The sequence below is a fragment of the Taudactylus pleione genome, unplaced genomic scaffold (genome assembly GCF_031769625.1).
Source record: "Taudactylus pleione unplaced genomic scaffold, aTauple2 ptg000125l, whole genome shotgun sequence".
Taxonomy (NCBI): domain Eukaryota; kingdom Metazoa; phylum Chordata; class Amphibia; order Anura; family Myobatrachidae; genus Taudactylus; species Taudactylus pleione.
In genome coordinates this window covers 8,713,576-8,731,771 of record NW_028284527.1, presented here as the reverse complement: position 1 = coordinate 8,731,771, position 18,196 = coordinate 8,713,576, and the positions used below count along the sequence as shown (strand labels likewise).

Below are 18,196 nucleotides of genomic sequence, written 5' to 3'. Positions count from 1 at the left end.
TGCAGTTTTTTATGGGCCACATACATCTGCGATGGATTGCTGCGATCCCGCAATGCTGCAACCAGGCATTGCGGGATCACAGAAATCCAACATGTTGGATTTTGGCGATTTGATGTTCGCGATCAAAAAATTATCGCAATCGTGAAATCGCGGACATTTAACACGTTAAATGTCTGCGATCCAGCAACGGATCGCAGAATATCGATGGTGAGCAATCGGAAATTTCGGAAACGATCAAATCGCGGCGATCCGTCGCAGATGTATGGGCACCTTTAGAAGTGGATCTGTTGCCCATAGTAACAAAATTCTAGCTTTTATCTAGATTAAGGTTCTAGATAAATGATTAGCAGAATATGATTGGTCGCTATGGACAACATCTCCACGTCTAAAAACCAACACTTTAGTAAATATTTACCGACATATCTACTGGCAACAACAACTACTTGCAGAAAATCGGTTACCAGTGCAAGACATTGCGCTCATACAGGAGTCTTATGGAGTCAAAAATAGATTTCAATGACAAAAATATATTATTATTTTTTTCAGGAAATGTTGAGGTGGGGCAGAGCCTGCAGCTTGTCGTGAAGGTTTTTTTCTCTCCCTGCGGCCATCTCTACCCCCTGCAGCCACTCGGTGCACTTTCTCACCAGTCCCTCATCCCCCTCCCTCAGCCAGCATTCTTCTTCATACTCCATATCATCGTAGCGATGTTGTTCGTTGAGCAGCGATATTTTGACTAGGTCCCTGACATCTGGAGCCGATCTCTGCAGGGGTCTGCTCTGTGTGAGCTCGGCGCGGTTCCTGGGACACCTGAGGTGCCTACAGCCACCCCCGCTGCCACCACAGATCCTCCTGGAGTTGGCACTGCGCTGCTGCTGGGCGAGTTGTTTCTCCAAGTTCCTCTTCTGGATGACCAGGATGGACTCGGGTGTTAGGCACAATGAGAAGTGCACGTCTGCGGGCTGCGGGGGATCAAGGGGTTGCAGTCTTTGGGAACACTGATGCAGAGCAGCCAGAGGTTCCTGCGCCGGGTGGGCGAGCTGTGCCTGCTGCTGGAGTCTCCTGGAGGGGTCTTTGGCTAGTTCTCGCCTGGTCCGGGTTAAAGTTGCTGGTCTTGGGTGTATTATACTCTCGTAGGAGCGAGTTATCCCTCTGGGAACTTGTTCCAGAAAGCGCCGGGCAGGATGTACAATGTCTACTGGCTGGCTGAGATTCGAGGCACTAGCCCTGTGCTTCCTCTCCAACTGCCTCCGGAGAGACGCGGACGGCCAGGAGCGTGACAGGTCCTCCTTGTCCATAGGGGTCCCCTTCATGCCGACCAGAGGTGGGGGATGCTGGGCTGCTTCTCTGTCTGAGGCTTTGCTGAGCTGCAGCCTGGATGGAAGTGCCGGCTTATACTGCAGGATAGGAGGAAAAGACATCACTGCTGCTGGCTCCACTCACTACCGGATCGCTATATGACCGTACACAATGGTCAGAGGACAATAAATAAAACCCTCCCAGCTAGAGGCTGATTCACTTCAGTCATTTCCTCTGCAGCCACGCGCGGGGCTCCTGGAACTGGTTATACAGGTCCTGCCTGATGCTGCAATGTCCTAATCACAAGACATTAATTAGAAGAAGACACGTCAGAGGGAGATAGACGAGTAATTCTGTTAGCGGAGACAACCGGGCGGGTAACTCTCTAGAGACTCTCTGGAGACAGGTTACACTGTGATAGAGCCGGGTAACTGAGTGAGCAGCATTGTGTGCAGCATCAGCATACTATATTGGCCCCTCTCTGTGCTCCGAGTCCTCACAGTTTATGTGTATGGTAGTCTCCTCCCCATGCATAGCATTGGCATTTGAATGCGGTCACACAATCATTGAGAAATAATAGGGAAGTGTTAAAGCTCCTCCCTAGTAACAATAGTAAGTAAGCCAAACCATTGTAGGAACAGCCACTTCTGGGAGTACTACACATTTTATATACATATCTTGCAATTTGGTATTTTGCATCTGTCTCTCAGTGAAATGCAACACTGACTGACTATCTCATATCAGCAGCAATCGATGTTGCACTTAGGGTGGCATGCCGATGGGCCTGTATCACCATTAGGTTACATTAGTATTGCACATGCAAAGTTAAAACAGAAAAAAAGATAAACTGACGCATGGGCACTGGAAAGGGAGATGCTGGGGACGCGCCGGCGCATGCACAGAGGAGCAAAAGACACAAGATACCAGCGGGGCTTTTTAAGAGAGGAGGGGGACCGTGTGCAGGCTCCGTTCTGGCCCCCTCTCTGCGGCACAGTAGACTCTGACATTGTGCCAGAGTGTAGTGCACATGCGCAGGTCTCTGAGAACATGGCCCCGGTGACTTCTGTACTGCGCATATGCAAATATCTGGGAAAATGGTAGCTATGGAGAGGTGAATATAATTATTTGGGTGTAAGGTGCGGGCCCAGTGGCAAATGCAGGATTTTGAAAGGGGGGTTTCCAAATCCTTGGTTACCGAACCAATGAAAAAACATCTAGCCATAAATAGATAGACAGACAAATAGAAACAGCTTACACAGGATTTAGGACCACTACATTAAAATATACCATTAAGCCTATGACGGGGTACACACACTGACTGACACAGACAGACACACACTTCTATCACTAAAAAACATGAATGTAGCAGGCAAATAAATACAGCTAGCATTATTTATTAAAGATGCCCTTTCCCCCAGTAGTGGTCCCCCCCTTACTGTGCCCCCAGTGGTAGTCCATCATATACAGTGGCCCCAGTAGCACCCCTTATATAGTGCTCCCAGTAGTGGCCCCCCTATGCAGTACCCCCAGTAATGCCCCTTATATAGTGCCCCCAGTAGTAGTGCCCCCAGTAGTAGTCCCTCCTTTGCAGTGCCCCCAGTACTAGTCCCCCCTTTGCAATGCTCCCAGTAGTGCCACCAGTTGTAGTCCCCCCTTTGCAGTGCCCCTTATATAGAGCCCCCAGTAGTAGTTCCCCTTTTGCAGTGTCCCCAGAAGTAGTCCCCCCTTTGCAGTGCTAACAGTAGTGCACCTTATATAGTGCTCCCAGTAGTAGTCCCCCCTTTGCAGTGCCCCTTATATAGTGCCCCCCAGTAGTAGTCCCACCTATGCAGTGCCCCTAGTAGTAGTCCCCCCATGCAATGCCCCTTATATAGAGCCCCCAGGAGTAGTCCCCCCCATGCAGTGCCACCAGTAGTAGTCCCCCCAGTTGTGCCCTTATGTAGTGCCCCCAGTAGAAGCCCCCCCAGAAGTGCCCCTTATATAGAGCCCCAGTAGTAGTCCCCCTTTGCAGTGCCCCCCATATAATGCCCCCAGTTGTAGCCCCCCTGTTGCATTGTCCCTTATATAGTGCCCACAGTAGTAGTCCCCCCTTTGTAGTGCCCCTTATATAGTGCTCCCAGTAGTAGTCCCCCCTTTGCAGTGCCCCCAGTAGTAGTCCCTCCTTTGCAGTGCCCCCAGTAGTAGTCCCCCCTTTGCAATGCTCCCAGTAGTGCCACCAGTTGTAGTCCCCCCTTTGCAGTGCCCCTTATATAGAGCCCCCAGTAGTAGTTCCCCTTTTGCAGTGTCCCCAGAAGTAGTCCCCCCTTTGCAGTGCTAACAGTAGTGCACCTTATATAGTGCTCCCAGTAGTAGTCCCCCCTTTGCAGTGCCCCTTATATAGTGCCCCCCAGTAGTAGTCCCACCTATGCAGTGCCCCTAGTAGTAGTCCCCCCATGCAATGCCCCTTATATAGAGCCCCCAGGAGTAGTCCCCCCCATGCAGTGCCACCAGTAGTAGTCCCCCCAGTTGTTGCCTTATGTAGTGCCCCCAGTAGAAGCCCCCCCAGAAGTGCCCCTTATATAGAGCCCCAGTAGTAGTCCCCCTTTGCAGTGCCCCCCATATAATGCCCCCAGTAGTAGCCCCCCTGTTGCATTGTCCCTTATATAGTGCCCACAGTAGTAGTCCCCCCTTTGTAGTGCCCCTTATATAGTGCCCCCAGTAGTAGTCCCCCCTTTGCAGTGCCCCCAGTATTGCCCCTTATATAGTTCTCCCAGTAGTAGTCCCTTTTGCAGTGCCCCAGTAGTAGTCCCCCCATGCAGTGCCCCTTATATAGTGCCCCCAGTAGTAGTCCCCCCTATGCAGTGCCCCCAGTAGTAGTCCCCCCTATGCAGTGCCCCCAGTAGTAGTTCCCCCATGCAGTGCCCCCAGTAGTAGTTCCCCCATGCAGTGCCCCCAGTAGTAGTCCCCCCTATGCAGTGCCCCCAGTAGTAGTTCCCCCATGAAGTGCCCCCAGTAGTACTCCCCCCTTTGCAGTGCCCCTTATATAGTGCCCCCAGTAGTAGTCCACCCAGAAGAATTCCTGCAACTGCCACTGTCCGCTCCTCCCAGCCCGCTCTGCACTATGGGAGAGACGTCATGACGTCTCTCCCATCATCCCCCCCGTGGACGCAGCAGCCAATGAGAGTCTGTCTGACTCTCATTGGCTGCTAAAATAAACACACCGACGCTGGGTAGTACGAGCGTACTACCCGATGCCGGCAGTGGTGTGTTTGTTTGTGTAGTGCGGACTGCACTCACGGGCAGGTTTTTTTTGGGTACTCAGTGCGCGCCTGGGGCCCCCCTGCACCGCACATCCTGCACCCATTATAGATAAACCAATGGAGACCAGGTCAAAGGTGTCACAATGCAGCACCACCCGTCCCTGATTTTTGTCATTTGGGAGGCATGACGGCGTGTCACGCCCCCAGACCTCATCACTCTGGGGACTTTCACAGCGATCTGGGAGCTGCTGGGCCCCCAGCCTCTCCCAGCACAGTCTCTCCCTTCACATCACCGCTGCCCAGGGCTGCCATCAGAATTTTTGGAGCCCGAGACTAACAAAATAAGCAGGGCCCCCCACTTACACACATATACTCCAGCCAGCCACCTCTCACAGATATATATATATAGTGCCTTGCAAAAGTATTCACCCTCTTGGCTTTTTACCTTTCTTGTTACTTTACAACCTGTAATTTATTTTTTTATCTGAATTTTATGTGATGGATCTGCGCAAAATAGTCTAATTTGGTGAAGTGAAATGAGAAAAATATATATAAAAAGGAATCTTTATAAATAAAATTCTGAAAACTGGCATGTGCATATGTAATCACCCCCTTTGCTATGAAGCCCCTCAAAAGTTCTGGTGCAACCAATTACCTTCAGAAGTCACCTAATTTGTGAAATGAAGTCCACCTGTGTGAAATCTGTGTCACATGATCTGTCAGTATAAAACACACCTTTTCTGAAAGATCTCAGAGGCTGCAACACCACTAAGCAAGAGACATCACACCATGAAGACCAAGGCGCTCTCTAAACAAGTCAGGGAGAAAGTTGTTGAGAAGTACAATTCTTGGTTGGGTTATAAAAAAATATCCAAATCTTTGATAAATCCCCGGAACACCATCAAATCCATCATCATCAAATGGAAAGCACATGGTACCACAACAAACCTGCCAAGAGAGGGCCGCCCACCATAACTCACAGACCGGGCAAGGAGGGCATTAATCAGAGAGGCAGCACAGAAACCAAAGGTAACCCTGAAGGAGCTGCAGAGTTCCACAGCAGAGACTGGTGTATCTGTGCATGTGACCACAATAAGCCGTACACTCCATACAGCTGGGCTTTATAGAAGAGTGGCCAGAAAAAAGCCATTACTTAGTGATAAAAATTAGAAGACATGATTTGAGTTTACCAAAAGACATGTGGGTGACTCCCCAAATGTATAGAGGAAGGTGCTCTGGTCAGATGAGACTAAAATTTTACTTTTCGGCCACCAAGGAAAACACTATGTCTGGCGCAAACCCAACACATCCCATCACCCCAAGAACACCATCCCCACAATGAAACATGGTGGTGGCAGCATCATGCTGTGGGGATGTTTTTCAGCAGCAGGGACTAGGAAACTGATTTGAGTGGAGGGAAAGATGGATGGTGCTAAATGCAGGTATATTCTTGAGCAAAACCTGTTTCAGTCTGCCTGTGATTTAAGACTGGGACAGAGGTTCACCTTCCAGCAGGACAATGACCTGAAGCATACTGCTAAAGCAACCCTCGAGTGGTTTAAGGGGAAACATTTAAATGTGTTGGAATGGCCTAGTCAAAGCCGAGATCTCAATCCAATTGAGAGTCTGTGGTCAGACTTGAAGATTGCTGTTCACAAGCGGAAACCATCCAACATGAAGGAGCTGGAGCAGTGTTGCCTTGAGGAAAGGGAAAAACATCCCAGGGGCAAGATGTGGCAAGCTCATAGAGACTTATCCAAAGCGACTTGCTGCTGTAATTGCTGCAAAAGGTGGCTCTACAAAGTACTGACATTAAGGGGGTTAATAGTTATGCACGTTGAAGTTTTCTGTTATGTTATCCTAAATGTTGTTTGATTCACAATATAAAAAAACACAACTTCACAGTTGTAGATATGTTCTGTGACTGAAATGATGCACACCTTCAAACAATCCATTTTAATTCCAGGTTGTGAGGCAACAAAACATGAATAATGCAAAGGGGGTGAATACTTTTGCAAGGCACTGTATGTATATATATATATATATATATATATGTACCCTAACCATGCCTCACCGTGGTCAACCGGAGTTTACTTTCCCATTATGCTAGTTGGTCTGCTGCAATCCTGCAGACACAGGGGGGTATTCAATTAGCTGCGGGGTTTACTGCACTGAGACCCCACGCACGAGTCCCCACAGTCAGCTCATGGAGGTGCAAGGCAATATCCACATAAAACCCGCCAAATCAAGTCCCGATTTTTCGGCGCGGAAAAAAGGAAATGTTATTGAATAGCTTTTCCCCACGCCGGGGGGATTTTGGCCGAAAATTAGTCGCGGGGTAAACCATACGGCTAATTGAATACCCCCCATAATGTTGTCTTCTCTCTGACTACTTTTAAACATGCTGCTTTCTTGTGCTCATATTTATTAGTCGATTTTGTTGAGGACATTTACAGTTAACTTTCTTCGGCAGCTGCAGAGGTGGGCCCCCTCTCTGTCCGGGCCCGGGACAGTAGTCCTGTCAGTCCCCCCTGATGGCGGCCCTGCTGCTGCAGCTCTGCTTGGTAACACCATCCGAGGGGGTAACACCAATATAGCAGAGCAGTTCTGCTATTTTGGTATCATCCCCTCATATGGTTTCACGTGGTGCGGCCCACACCCCTCACTCTTCTGCAGCAATGGTGTTTTCTATGAAAACATATGTCTGTGGAATTGATCCAAAAATCGCAATGTGTCAGGCATGAAAACGATCGGAGATCGATTCCCATCCCTAATTAAAATAAAATAAATTAGAAATAGTATTATATTATTTGCCTGATCATTCCTTTACCTATGAATGGTAGAATTTAAACTGCATTAAACATGATTTTCTTTTTCACTTACCATTAGTTTGAGGTCATAATGATGAAAATCTAAAAATGAAGACAACGGGTAAATTTACTAAGATGGGAGTCCTATTTAAGAAGTGATGTTGCCCATAGCAACCAATTAGATCCTACTTCTCATTTATCTAGCACATTCTAAAACAGGCATGTCAAACAATTTCTGCGGCCCCAGAGTGTGGGCTCACATATATATAATATGCAGCCTACACCCCTGCCACGATCGGGCAGTACAGACTGGCAGCAGTACAGTCTGGCAACAGTGGTCTCTGAAGCGATCAGAAGCCTCTGATCGCTTCAGAGGCCAGCGTTCCCAGTGATGCAGTGTGCGGGTGACATCATGACGTAACCTGCGACGAGCGGAGCCTGCGCCTGCCGCTCTGGATCTAATTAAATCCAGTCAGCAGCAGCGTCTACGCGGAATGGCGTGGACTGGAGTGGTGCCCAGCAGCCGTCATGAAGAAAGGTAAGTACTGCACAGACAGGTGAGTGGGGCGTGTTCTATACTGGAAGGGGGCACAGCATAAGGGGAATTACTGGGGGCTCTGCATAAAGGGGCATTACTGGGGGCACAACTTAAGGGGCTTTACTGGGGGCTCTGCATAAGAGGCATTAGTGGGGCACTACTAAGGGCATTACTGGGGGTTCTGCATAAAAGGGCATTACTGGGGGCTCTGCATAAGGGACATTACTGGGGGCTCTGAATAAGGGGCACTACTAAGGGCACTGCATAAGGGGCACTACTAAGGGCACAACATAAGGGGTACTACTAAGGGCACAACATTGCATTGCATAATGGGCACAAAATCAGGGGGCATTGCAAAATAGAGGTTATAATTGCATAAGTGACACTACTACAGGGGCCATTGCATTGGTTTTTATTAATAATAAACTTTTCAAAATTGCATAGAATACTTTTTTTCAACTTCAGGGTCCATAGGGTATCCACAGGATACTTTGGGGTATAGGCGATGGCGGCAGACATCAGGCACCTCAGAGTTAATTTTTCAGCCTCCCAGGATGCACTGGGGTTCCTTTCCTATACCCCGCCCCTGAGCCAAGGCAAATCAGTTTTGTAGGTGCCCGGCTCGGAATCGGATCACCTCTTCAGAGGGGGGCTGTTGGACAGCCAATGAAGTTTCTTCCAGCAGCTTTAGCTGCGATGATATCAGCAGGCAGCATGGACAGGCTAATTAGAGGTCCATGCTGCCGCTCCTTCACAAAGCCGGGCCAGAACGCCGGTACTGATCCGGGGATGCTGGAGGATACCAGGGTCTCAGCTAGCGGGGACCCCGGTATTCCAGACTGTGGCCGGATTCAGGTAAGCGTGGGGAACCCGTGGTGGGTTATTGCTGATTCGCAGTCTTATTTTTCCCTAGGCAGGGGGCTCCCTGGGGAGAGGATGTGAGTGGAGCAAGGTACTGATCCTCTGCCTCCACTAGACCACCAGGGACAGCGGGATGCAGCAGTATGGAAAATGCTCCAGCATCCCAGGGGTTAATAGCATGCCAGGGGTGTGTGCTTTCCCTGTCTCACAGGGGGCACCTCCCCCACTGCACAGTATCTTTCCACAGCGATCTGGTGGGCTGTGGCAGTGTTCTTCCCCTGGGCCTGTCTCCTATCAGCTCCTCAGTGGCCATTTTATACAAGTGGCGAACGCTGCTGGATTCTGATACAGGAGCATCGCAGTCCGGGTCCCCCGCATACCTCTCCTCCGCTGAGGTCAGTGTATGCAGCACTGTTTCCTACCAGGCTCTGGACCTTATTCAGAGCCGCTCGCAAGATGCAATCGCTCACTTGCAAAAAGGGGTCAGGTATGCAAATCAATCGATCGCTCTTTGCGCTTTAAGGACGCCCTCTATGTCTGGACTATAAAACCTTCCACCTGTCACTCGCAGCATATGTCATCTCTGGGAAGTGTCTGATTAATCGTGAACATCGAGGACCATCGTAGCTGCTCGGAACGCTTGGGGTTGACCTAACCTACCCCAAGCACTGCGAGCAGTTCAGGCTAAAAAACAACCAAGTCACGTGTGCAATGACGCTACTTTGCTAATTATGTACACCCATTAAACGCCGTTCTGACGGTCAGACACGCCTGCGTTCACATGACCACTCCCCTATTCACAAACACCTTCCCCTGTTACCACCCACAAAAGGCGCAATGTGTTACTCAAAGTAGCATCCTGTCTGTGTACTACGAGCGCTCGATTGTATATTGCAGACGCTAGATTGCACACGCGCACTGCGACTTAGACGCATGCGCAGATGGGCGACAATCGCTCCTAGCGACTGAGCACAGCTTAGCGAGCGGGTCTGAATCAGGTCCTCTGTGTCTGCGCAGTTGATCACAGTGCTTGTAGTGCAGGTGATTGATTTCTGCCTTGTATGTGACTATATGCTAGCGCTTTCTGAATTTACTTTCACTTCTGACTGTCAGCCATTTTACTATCCCTGTCTTTCTCTCCTGTGCGGTGCTGCAGGGTGCTTATTGCCTCACAGTTAAAATAAAAAGTGTTTTTCTGTGTGGTGCGTCACATACACATCGTTTACACTCATCCTGTCAGAGAGTGAACATGATTATTCTCCTCAGCTAAAACGTACCACATGCTCAGTCCTGTTAGCGGAGGGTGATGTGAACACTGAGGGTTTCTCACATTTATATAGTATATGTATTTGTGAGAATTGGTATTGCACTCTTCCATATTTATGCAGTAAGTTCCTGCGGCTTGACAAGCATCAGACAGGACTAGTATTTTGCTTTACTACTATAATGTTTATATATATATTGTGACACAGTCAGGTTAGGGGGTCCCTCTCCTAGGTAGAGGACTCCTTCCTTTCACACACAGCAGCTGGGAAACAGTACGCCAGACTGGATCCGAGTACAAGATGGTCGGCGCCAGTCTTTATTGTACAACGTCAGAAATAACATAAAGAAAACAAACATAAATCCTAGCCCTGTCGGGGCACTAACTTCACAAGTGACTTCCCTCACTACAAGAACCTGGCAGGGCCTAATGCCCTCGCCAGCAACATAGGCACAGCACAGCACTTACAAATAGGTTTTCAAGTGTCTCTGAGCAAACTCCCTGCCTGCTCTCCCAGGTGAGACACTCAGCCTTATCCAAACTAGGCTTATATTGGCCACTCTCAGGTGGAAACCCTAACAAGCCTGTTACCAGGCTGCGAGAACCAAAACCTGGAGTGGCCATGGGTGGAGCCCTCCCTCTCCTCTCACCCACAACCCCCAGGTCCCAAACCGGCTTTTCAAAAAGCCGAGACTCAAGCCTGCTACACTGAAGACTTTCTTCTGGGGATTTAAAACACATAAGACAGGAATCTGGGACAAATGTACCTGCCACAGACCACTTTACCAGTGATCCTATCACATATCCCCCCCCCTTTGTTTCGACCTGTGGGGCGGAACAACTGAAGCCCCCAAACAATGAATGCGTGACAACGCAGCTGCATTGGCCAGCTGGCTTCCTGGTCTGTGTTCCACTGAAAATTTAAAAGTTGGTAACGCCAAGAACCATCTCGTAATTCTCGCATTACTGTCCTTATTTTCGGACATCCACTTCAAAGGGGCATTCAGTGATCAATTTGAACTTTCTTCCAACCAAGTAGTACCTGAGAGCCTCTAATGCCCACTTTATGGCCAACGCCTCCTTCTCCACTGTGGCATAGTTTCTCTCATGTACATTCAACTTTCTACTTAGACAGAAAATAGGGTGTTCCTCACCCTCCTTGTTCTGGGACAGGACCGCTCCTATACCTACTTCTGATGCATCGGTTTGTACTATGAATTCCCTGTCAAAATTAGGAGTCATCAGGACTGGTTGGGAACACAACGCTACTTTCAACTCCTGAAAAGCTTTCTCTGCCTCAGGACTCCATTCTACCATGACTTTTTGTTTGCCTTTGGTCAGGTCAGTCAGTGGGACTGCCATGGTGGCAAAGTTGGGTATAAACCTCCTGTAGTACCCTGTAATTCCCAAGAAGGCTCTCACCTGCTTCTTATTCAGAGGCTGTGGCCAGTTTTGTATGGCATCAACCTTATTGAGCTGAGGCTTTATCAGGCCTCTGCCAATGGTGTATCCCAGATATTTTACTTCCTCCATGCCTAGACAACACTTTTTTGGGTTGGCTGTCAAACCTGCCTTATAGATGGAGTCCAACACTGCTTGTACCCTGGGTAAGTGAGACTGCCAATCAGGACTATGAATGACCATGTCATCCAGATAAGCAGCCGCATACCATCTATGGGGCCTTAGAATCCTGTCCATCATTATTTGGAAGGTAGCAGGTGCCCCATGTAGCCCGAAGGGTAACATCTTGTACTGAAACAAGCCCTCTGGCGCTGAAAAAGCTGTCGTTTGTTTGGCGCTCTCGGTTAACGGTACTTGCCAATACCCTTTGGTTAGGTCAAGAGTGGTTAAATACTTTGCCGTCCCTAGTCTCTCAATCAGTTCATCCACTCTTGGCATTGGGTAGGCATCGAATTTTGAAACACTGTTCAACTTTCGGAAGTCATTGCAGAAACGCACACTCCCGTCGGGCTTTGGAATCAACACAATGGGACTTGACCATTCACTATGTGATTCTTCAATAACCCCTAACTCTAGCATATTTTTAATTTCTTTCGACACTGACTCTCTTTGTGCTTCTGGTAACCTATAGGGCTTTAGATTAACTTTAACCCCTGGGTCAGTGATTATGTCATGTTTAATGACCGAGGTTTTCCCAGGTACGTCAGAGAACAGCACCCTATTTCTGATCAGAAACTCCTTGACCTCTTGTTGTTGAATTGCCGACAGGGTTTTTTGCCACTGTCACTTTGGGAACTAAGGGCCCTGGATTTACTGGAGGGGCTCGGACGGCCGACAGTACCGTTCTATCTTTCCAGGGCTTTAACAGATTTATATGGTATATCTGTTCCGGCTTTCTTTTCCCCGGCTGGTAAACTTTGTAATTGACCGGTCCCACTCTTTCTAAGATTTCAAAGGGCCCTTGCCATTTAGCCAAAAGTTTATTTTCTACAGTGGGAACCATCACTAACACTCTGTCCCCAGGAGCAAAGCTGCGTAACCGAGCATTGCGGTTGTATACCCTCTGCTGTGCCTGTTGAGCCTGTTCCAGGTGCTCTCTCACTATTGGCACTACCGCAGCAATTCTCTCCTGCATTTGAGAAACATGCTCAATCACCGTTTTGTAAGGACTAGACTGCCCCTCCCATGTCTCCTTGGCAATGTCTAGTAACCCCCTTGGGTGTCTCCCATACAACAAATCGAAGGGTGAAAACCCGGTGAAGGACTGGGGAACCTCTCTTATGGCCAACAATAAATACGGCAATAAGTAATCCCAATCCCTACCATCCTTGTCGACCACTTTCCTAAGCATGTGTTTTAACGTCTTGTTAAACCTCTCGACCAGCCCATCGGTTTGGGGGTGATAAACCGAAGTTCTTAACTGTTCAATTTTGAACAGGCGGCATAACTCTTTCATGACTTTTGACATAAACGGTGTACCCTGGTCAGTTAGTATCTCCTTGGGTATACCCAGCCTGCTAAAGACATGAACTAGCTCTCTGGCTATGGTCTTGGTTGACGTAATGCGTAATGGGATCGCTTCCGGGTACCTGGTAGCGTAATCCATTATGACCAGTATATACTGGTGTCCCCTGGCAGACTTCATTAAGGGTCCAACCAAATCCATAGCTATTCTTTCAAATTGCACCTCTATAATAGGCAATGGAACTAGTGGACCCTTAAAATGTGCCCTGGGAGCATGATACTGACACTCAGGGCAGGATGCGCAAAAGTCAGATACCTCTTTATGAAGCCCGGGCAAGAAAAACCTCTGCATTATTCGCTCAGTGGTTTTCTCTACTCCTAGATGGCCTGCCGTTATATGACCATGGGCCAGATCCAACACTGTTCTTCTGTAGGCTTTGGGAACTATTAGTTGTTCCACAATATCTTCCCCCTTCTTAGTCACCTGATATAACAAATCCTGACACATTGCCATGTGGGGATAGGACAAAGGACTATCAGGGTCTATGGGTTTACCATCAACTACTTTTACATTCTCCCTGGCTTTTACCAAAGTAGGGTCATTCAACTGCTCCACGGCAAAGACCTCTCTTCTGACCTCTAAATCAGGCAGACGATCAACTGGCCCAACAACACTTCCCACCTCAATGGGAGGCACATCAGTTGGCGGGCCACCGTCACGCTCCGCACTCTCTAGTTCGCCAATCATAGTAGAAAAAGGGAATAACTCTGACCCAGAAGAAACTCCCTCCTCCACTACATCGACAACCTTCTCAAATGGATCGGGGTTGTTCACTTCTGAAACAAAACGGCTTTCCCACAACTACCAGAAGTGAGCAAAGTCTCCCCAATATTGCATCGTACATCAGACCATGCACCAAACCCACAGAAACTATAGCAGAACCACATGGTGTCTCGATGTTCACCTCGGCAGTAACATAATATCGAGTATCCCCATGTATGCAGGTCACACCAACAGTTTTCCCCTTACGCCTCAAGGGGTTCACCAGCTCAGCTTTCATAAGTGTCACCAAGCTACCAGAGTCTAACAGTGCCTCTACTCGGTTGCCATCTACAGTGAGTACACACATGTGCTTATCAGTCTCAGCCTGCCGGTCAGCCGTACAGGCTGTCTGTGCAAAGAAAGACCCTCTGCGGTAGACATGAGCAGTATCACATTGCATAGGTTCAGTTGTAAGTGAACAATTAGCGGCAATATGGCTGAAGCCACCACATCGGAAACACTGAGTCATATTAATGTCTAGTCGTTTACGGGGCAAGAACCTTCCTGGCCTGGCAGGCCTGTCTCCAGGTTCTACACCCTCAGGCTTAGGTACATTCCACCGCCCAGCACCCTTCTCCCCTGGAACAGTCTTACCAGTGTCTGTGGGAGTTCGCCGGTGCGCCATCGGGGCTCGGTGGGGCATACTCATCAGCTCCTCAGCCGCCACGTACCTCTCCACCAGCTCGACCAACTGGTCTGCGGACTTAGGGTCTGCATGGCTCACCCACTTGTGCAGAGTCACAGGTAACGATCGCAGGTACCGGTCCATCACGACCCTTTCCATGATCTGTGGTCCCGTCAGCATCTCAGGCTGTAGCCATTTTGAGGACAGATGGACGAGGTCATGCATCTGTGAACGTGGAGGCTTGTCCATATGGAACTCCCAGCGGTGGACCCGTTGGGCACGAACAAAGGTGGTGACTCCCAAGCGAGTTAGGATCTCCTGTTTTAGTTTTTTATAGTCCTTGGCATCAGCCAGACATAAGTCGTAATAGGCCTTTTGTGGCTCCCCAGACAGAAAAGGTGCCACCAGACTTGCCCACTGCTCCTGAGGCCAACTCTCCCTTTCGGCCGTTCTTTCAAACGCGGTGAGATAGGCCTCCACATCATCGCCCGAAGTCATCTTTTGGAGGAAGTGACTGGCTCGTATGGAGTGAGTGGTGGAGGGAGGACCAGTAGTAACATCTCTGGGCCGGGCGATCACTTCTTTTATGGCCTGGCTGTTTTCCGCTAAGGCCCGGTGGGTTTCCTTGATGGCAACCTGTTGTTGCCCCTGGGCTGTCTCCAAGGCCGACAGTTGCACTCTGGTGGATTCCTGCAGAGCCCTGGTAGATTCCTGCTGAGCTCTGGTAGATTCCTGCTGAGCTGTTGTAGCTTGGAGCAAGGCTTTAATAATGTCCTCCATTTTGTCCTGGGGTGTAGGTTGGAAGCTGAACCTTGCCTCTCTGAGCATGGGCTGACTCCTCCTCTATGGGACTCCAAGGACACAGCGTTATTTCCACACTCACAAATTGGGTGTCTGTCCCTTTAATTTTTAAACGGAAAGTTTTCCTCTCGCTGCAACTTCAGTGTGTGTGGTTGCCCGCATTCTCCACCATATTGTGACACAGTCAGGTTAGGGGGTCCCTCTCCTGGGTAGAGGACTCCATCCTTTCACACACAGCAGCTGGGAAACAGTACGCCAGACTGGATTCGAGTACAAGATGGTCGGCGCCAGTCTTTATTGTACAACGTCAGAAATAACATAAAGAAAACAAACATAAATCCTAGCCCTGTCGGGGCACTAACTTCACAAGTGACTTCCCTCACTACAAGAACCTGGCAGGGCCTAATGCCCTCGCCAGCAACATAGGCACAGCACAGCACTTACAAATAGGTTTTCAAGTGTCTCTGAGCAAACTCCCTGCCTGCTCTCCCAGGTGAGACACTCAGCCTTATCCAAACTAGGCTTATATTGGCCACTCTCAGGTGGAAACCCTAACAAGCCTGTTACCAGGCTGCGAGAACCAAAACCTGGAGTGGCCGTGGGTGGAGCCCTCCCTCTCCTCTCACCCACAACCCCCAGGTCCCAAACCGGCTTTTCAAAAAGCCGAGACTCAAGCCTGCTACACTGAAGACTTTCTCCTGGGGATTTAAAACACATAAGACAGGAATCTGGGACAAATGTACCTGCCACAGACCACTTTATCAGTGATCCTATCACAATATATATATATATATATATATATATATATATGCTATGTGGTCGCATTATACCCAGTGCATGCTGGGTGCTATTACCATGCGGTTATGCCTGCAGATATGACGTACACCCTGCTGCTCCACTCTACCTGTTAATTACAAGGCAGGTATGTTGGGAGAAACAGCGAATTCTCCCTCCCTGGTAGTTCACCCAGTGGACCTCGTTCAGAGTCTCTCGCTAAGGCACGTTTGCTCACTAGGAGCGATTCGTCTAAGTCACAGTGCACGTGCGCAAACTAGCGTCTGCGATGTACAGTCGAGCGCTCATAGTACACAGACAGGTCGCTACTTTGAGTGACAGATTGCGCCATTTGTGGGTGGTAACAGGGGAAGGTGCTTGTGAACGGGGGAGTGGTTGTGCGAATGCAGGCATGTCTGACCGTCAGAACGGAGTTTAATGGGTGTGCATAATTAGCAAAGTAGCGTCATTGCACACGTGACTTGGTTGTTTTTTAGCCTGAACTGCTCGCAGTGCTTGGGGTAGATTACGTCAACCCCAAGCGTTGCGAGCAGCTCTGATGGCCCTCAATGTTCACGATTAATCTGACACTTCCCGGAGATGACGTGTGCTGCGAGTGACAGGTGGGAAGTTTTATAGTCCAGTGTACACTAACTGCCATTGCTCACTAAGACATAGAGGGCATCTGTACAGCGCAAAGAGCGACCGCTTGATTTGCATACCTTTTTGCAAGCGAGTGATCGCATCTTGCGAGAGACTCTGAATGAGGTCCATTGTTCACAGTAGTGTCTCTCTCTCTCTACCTTTGTACAGAGACTGACTACTACCTCCAGTCCATGTTCCTTTAAGCCAACATGGGGCACGCTTTAGGCTAAATACACATATTGCGCCCTTTCAACTACTCTTCACTTCAGCGATGAAATTTTGCGTGTATGCCACGCTATGTAGGCAGTCTGGGATTCACCAAAGCGATACTTTTTTGCCTGCGCGATACTTTTTTGCCTGTGCAATACTTTTTCACCAAAGCGAGACCTTTTTGCAAATGCGAGGTTTCGCAGGCGCAAAACTTTTATGTGTAAAGGGTATTCTGCGGAATTCCCTTCGTCAGTGATATCACAGGAATGTTAGGTGCAGGTTATCCATTCCTGTAGTTCATTACATGCCTAGTGAGTACTGCAACCTTGCCTATGTTCTCTCGAATGCTACGTATCGCAAAGTGGTACTTTTGTTGGAAGTCCATATACTCCCTTATAGGGGGGGCTTCCAGACCAGCTATGACTAAGCCGTGTAGCCAGAGAATGGAACAGGGGCAGATGACTTGGATCCATATATGTTAATGAGGCAGCATTGGTTATAGGTCGCACCACTTCTAGAATTTCCTCGGCAGCAGTGGCGGCGCACTGCTCCCTGTGGTGGCGCTCATGGAGAGCTGATGCGGATGCCAAGAATGGTTGGAATGCTGACCCTTTAATGGTGAGGTCCTCTTTGGCCCTGATCTGGGACAATAATTGTGAGCACTTTGGCAGCAGCTAAATCTGCGTGTCTGCCATCAGCCCAAGTTCCTTCAGGGTCTGGGACTTTGTCCTTTTGGCCATGTTGGGCCCAGGGTAAGTCCAGAGAACAGTTCTGATGGGAAGGACCTCCCCCTTGGGGACCCCAGGGTGGGAGGCCGACTTCTTCAGTTCACCCAGTGCTGGTATCAGACTACTACAGACACTTGGGTAGTAGAAGTGGTCTCTCATAGGTATGCCCTCTCCTTCGCAGAAGGCCTCCCAGACGGTTTTTCACCACAGGCCTTCAGTCAGTTTAAGACACGGCCCTGGAATTCCAAAAAGTAGGGCACTCTATGCTCCAAGTGGGGGTTATAGTGCCTGTTTCCTTGCCTCTGAGAGGAACAGGGTTTTACATCCGACCCCTTTCTGGTTCTGACACCCAATGGGTCCTACCAGCCTATTCTTAACCTCAAGTCCCTTAACAAGTATTTGAGGGTCCTTTGGTTCAGGATGGAGACCCTGTGTTCCATCATATTGGCTATGGAGCCTGGGGATTTTATGATGTCCTTGAATATTCAGGATGCCTACCTGCATGTCCCAGTTGCTTTAGCTCACCAGCTGTCCCTCAGGTTCGCAGTGGTCAATCATCATTTCCAGTTTCAGGTACTGCCCTTTGGCCTTTCCACAGCACCTAGGGTGTTTACCAAGGTCATGGCAGTTATGGCAGCCCACCTGCGGATGCAG

General features: G+C 49.1%; 1 protein-coding gene across 1 annotated transcript; it reads right to left on the bottom strand.

Annotated features, from left to right (window-relative positions):
- Positions 1–542: 542 nt before the first annotated feature.
- Positions 543–1,421, bottom strand: PRR18 (proline rich 18). Its single transcript, XM_088472529.1, has one exon. It carries the CDS (start codon positions 1,419–1,421, stop codon positions 543–545), a length of 879 nt encoding a protein of 292 aa, XP_088328655.1.
- Between the last annotated feature and the right edge of the window lie 16,775 nt (positions 1,422–18,196).

Excerpts from the sequence above, each read along its gene's own strand:
- PRR18 (XM_088472529.1), bottom strand. The coding sequence starts at position 1,421 with ATGTCTTTTCCTCCTATCCTGCAGTATAAGCCGGCACTTCCATCCAGG.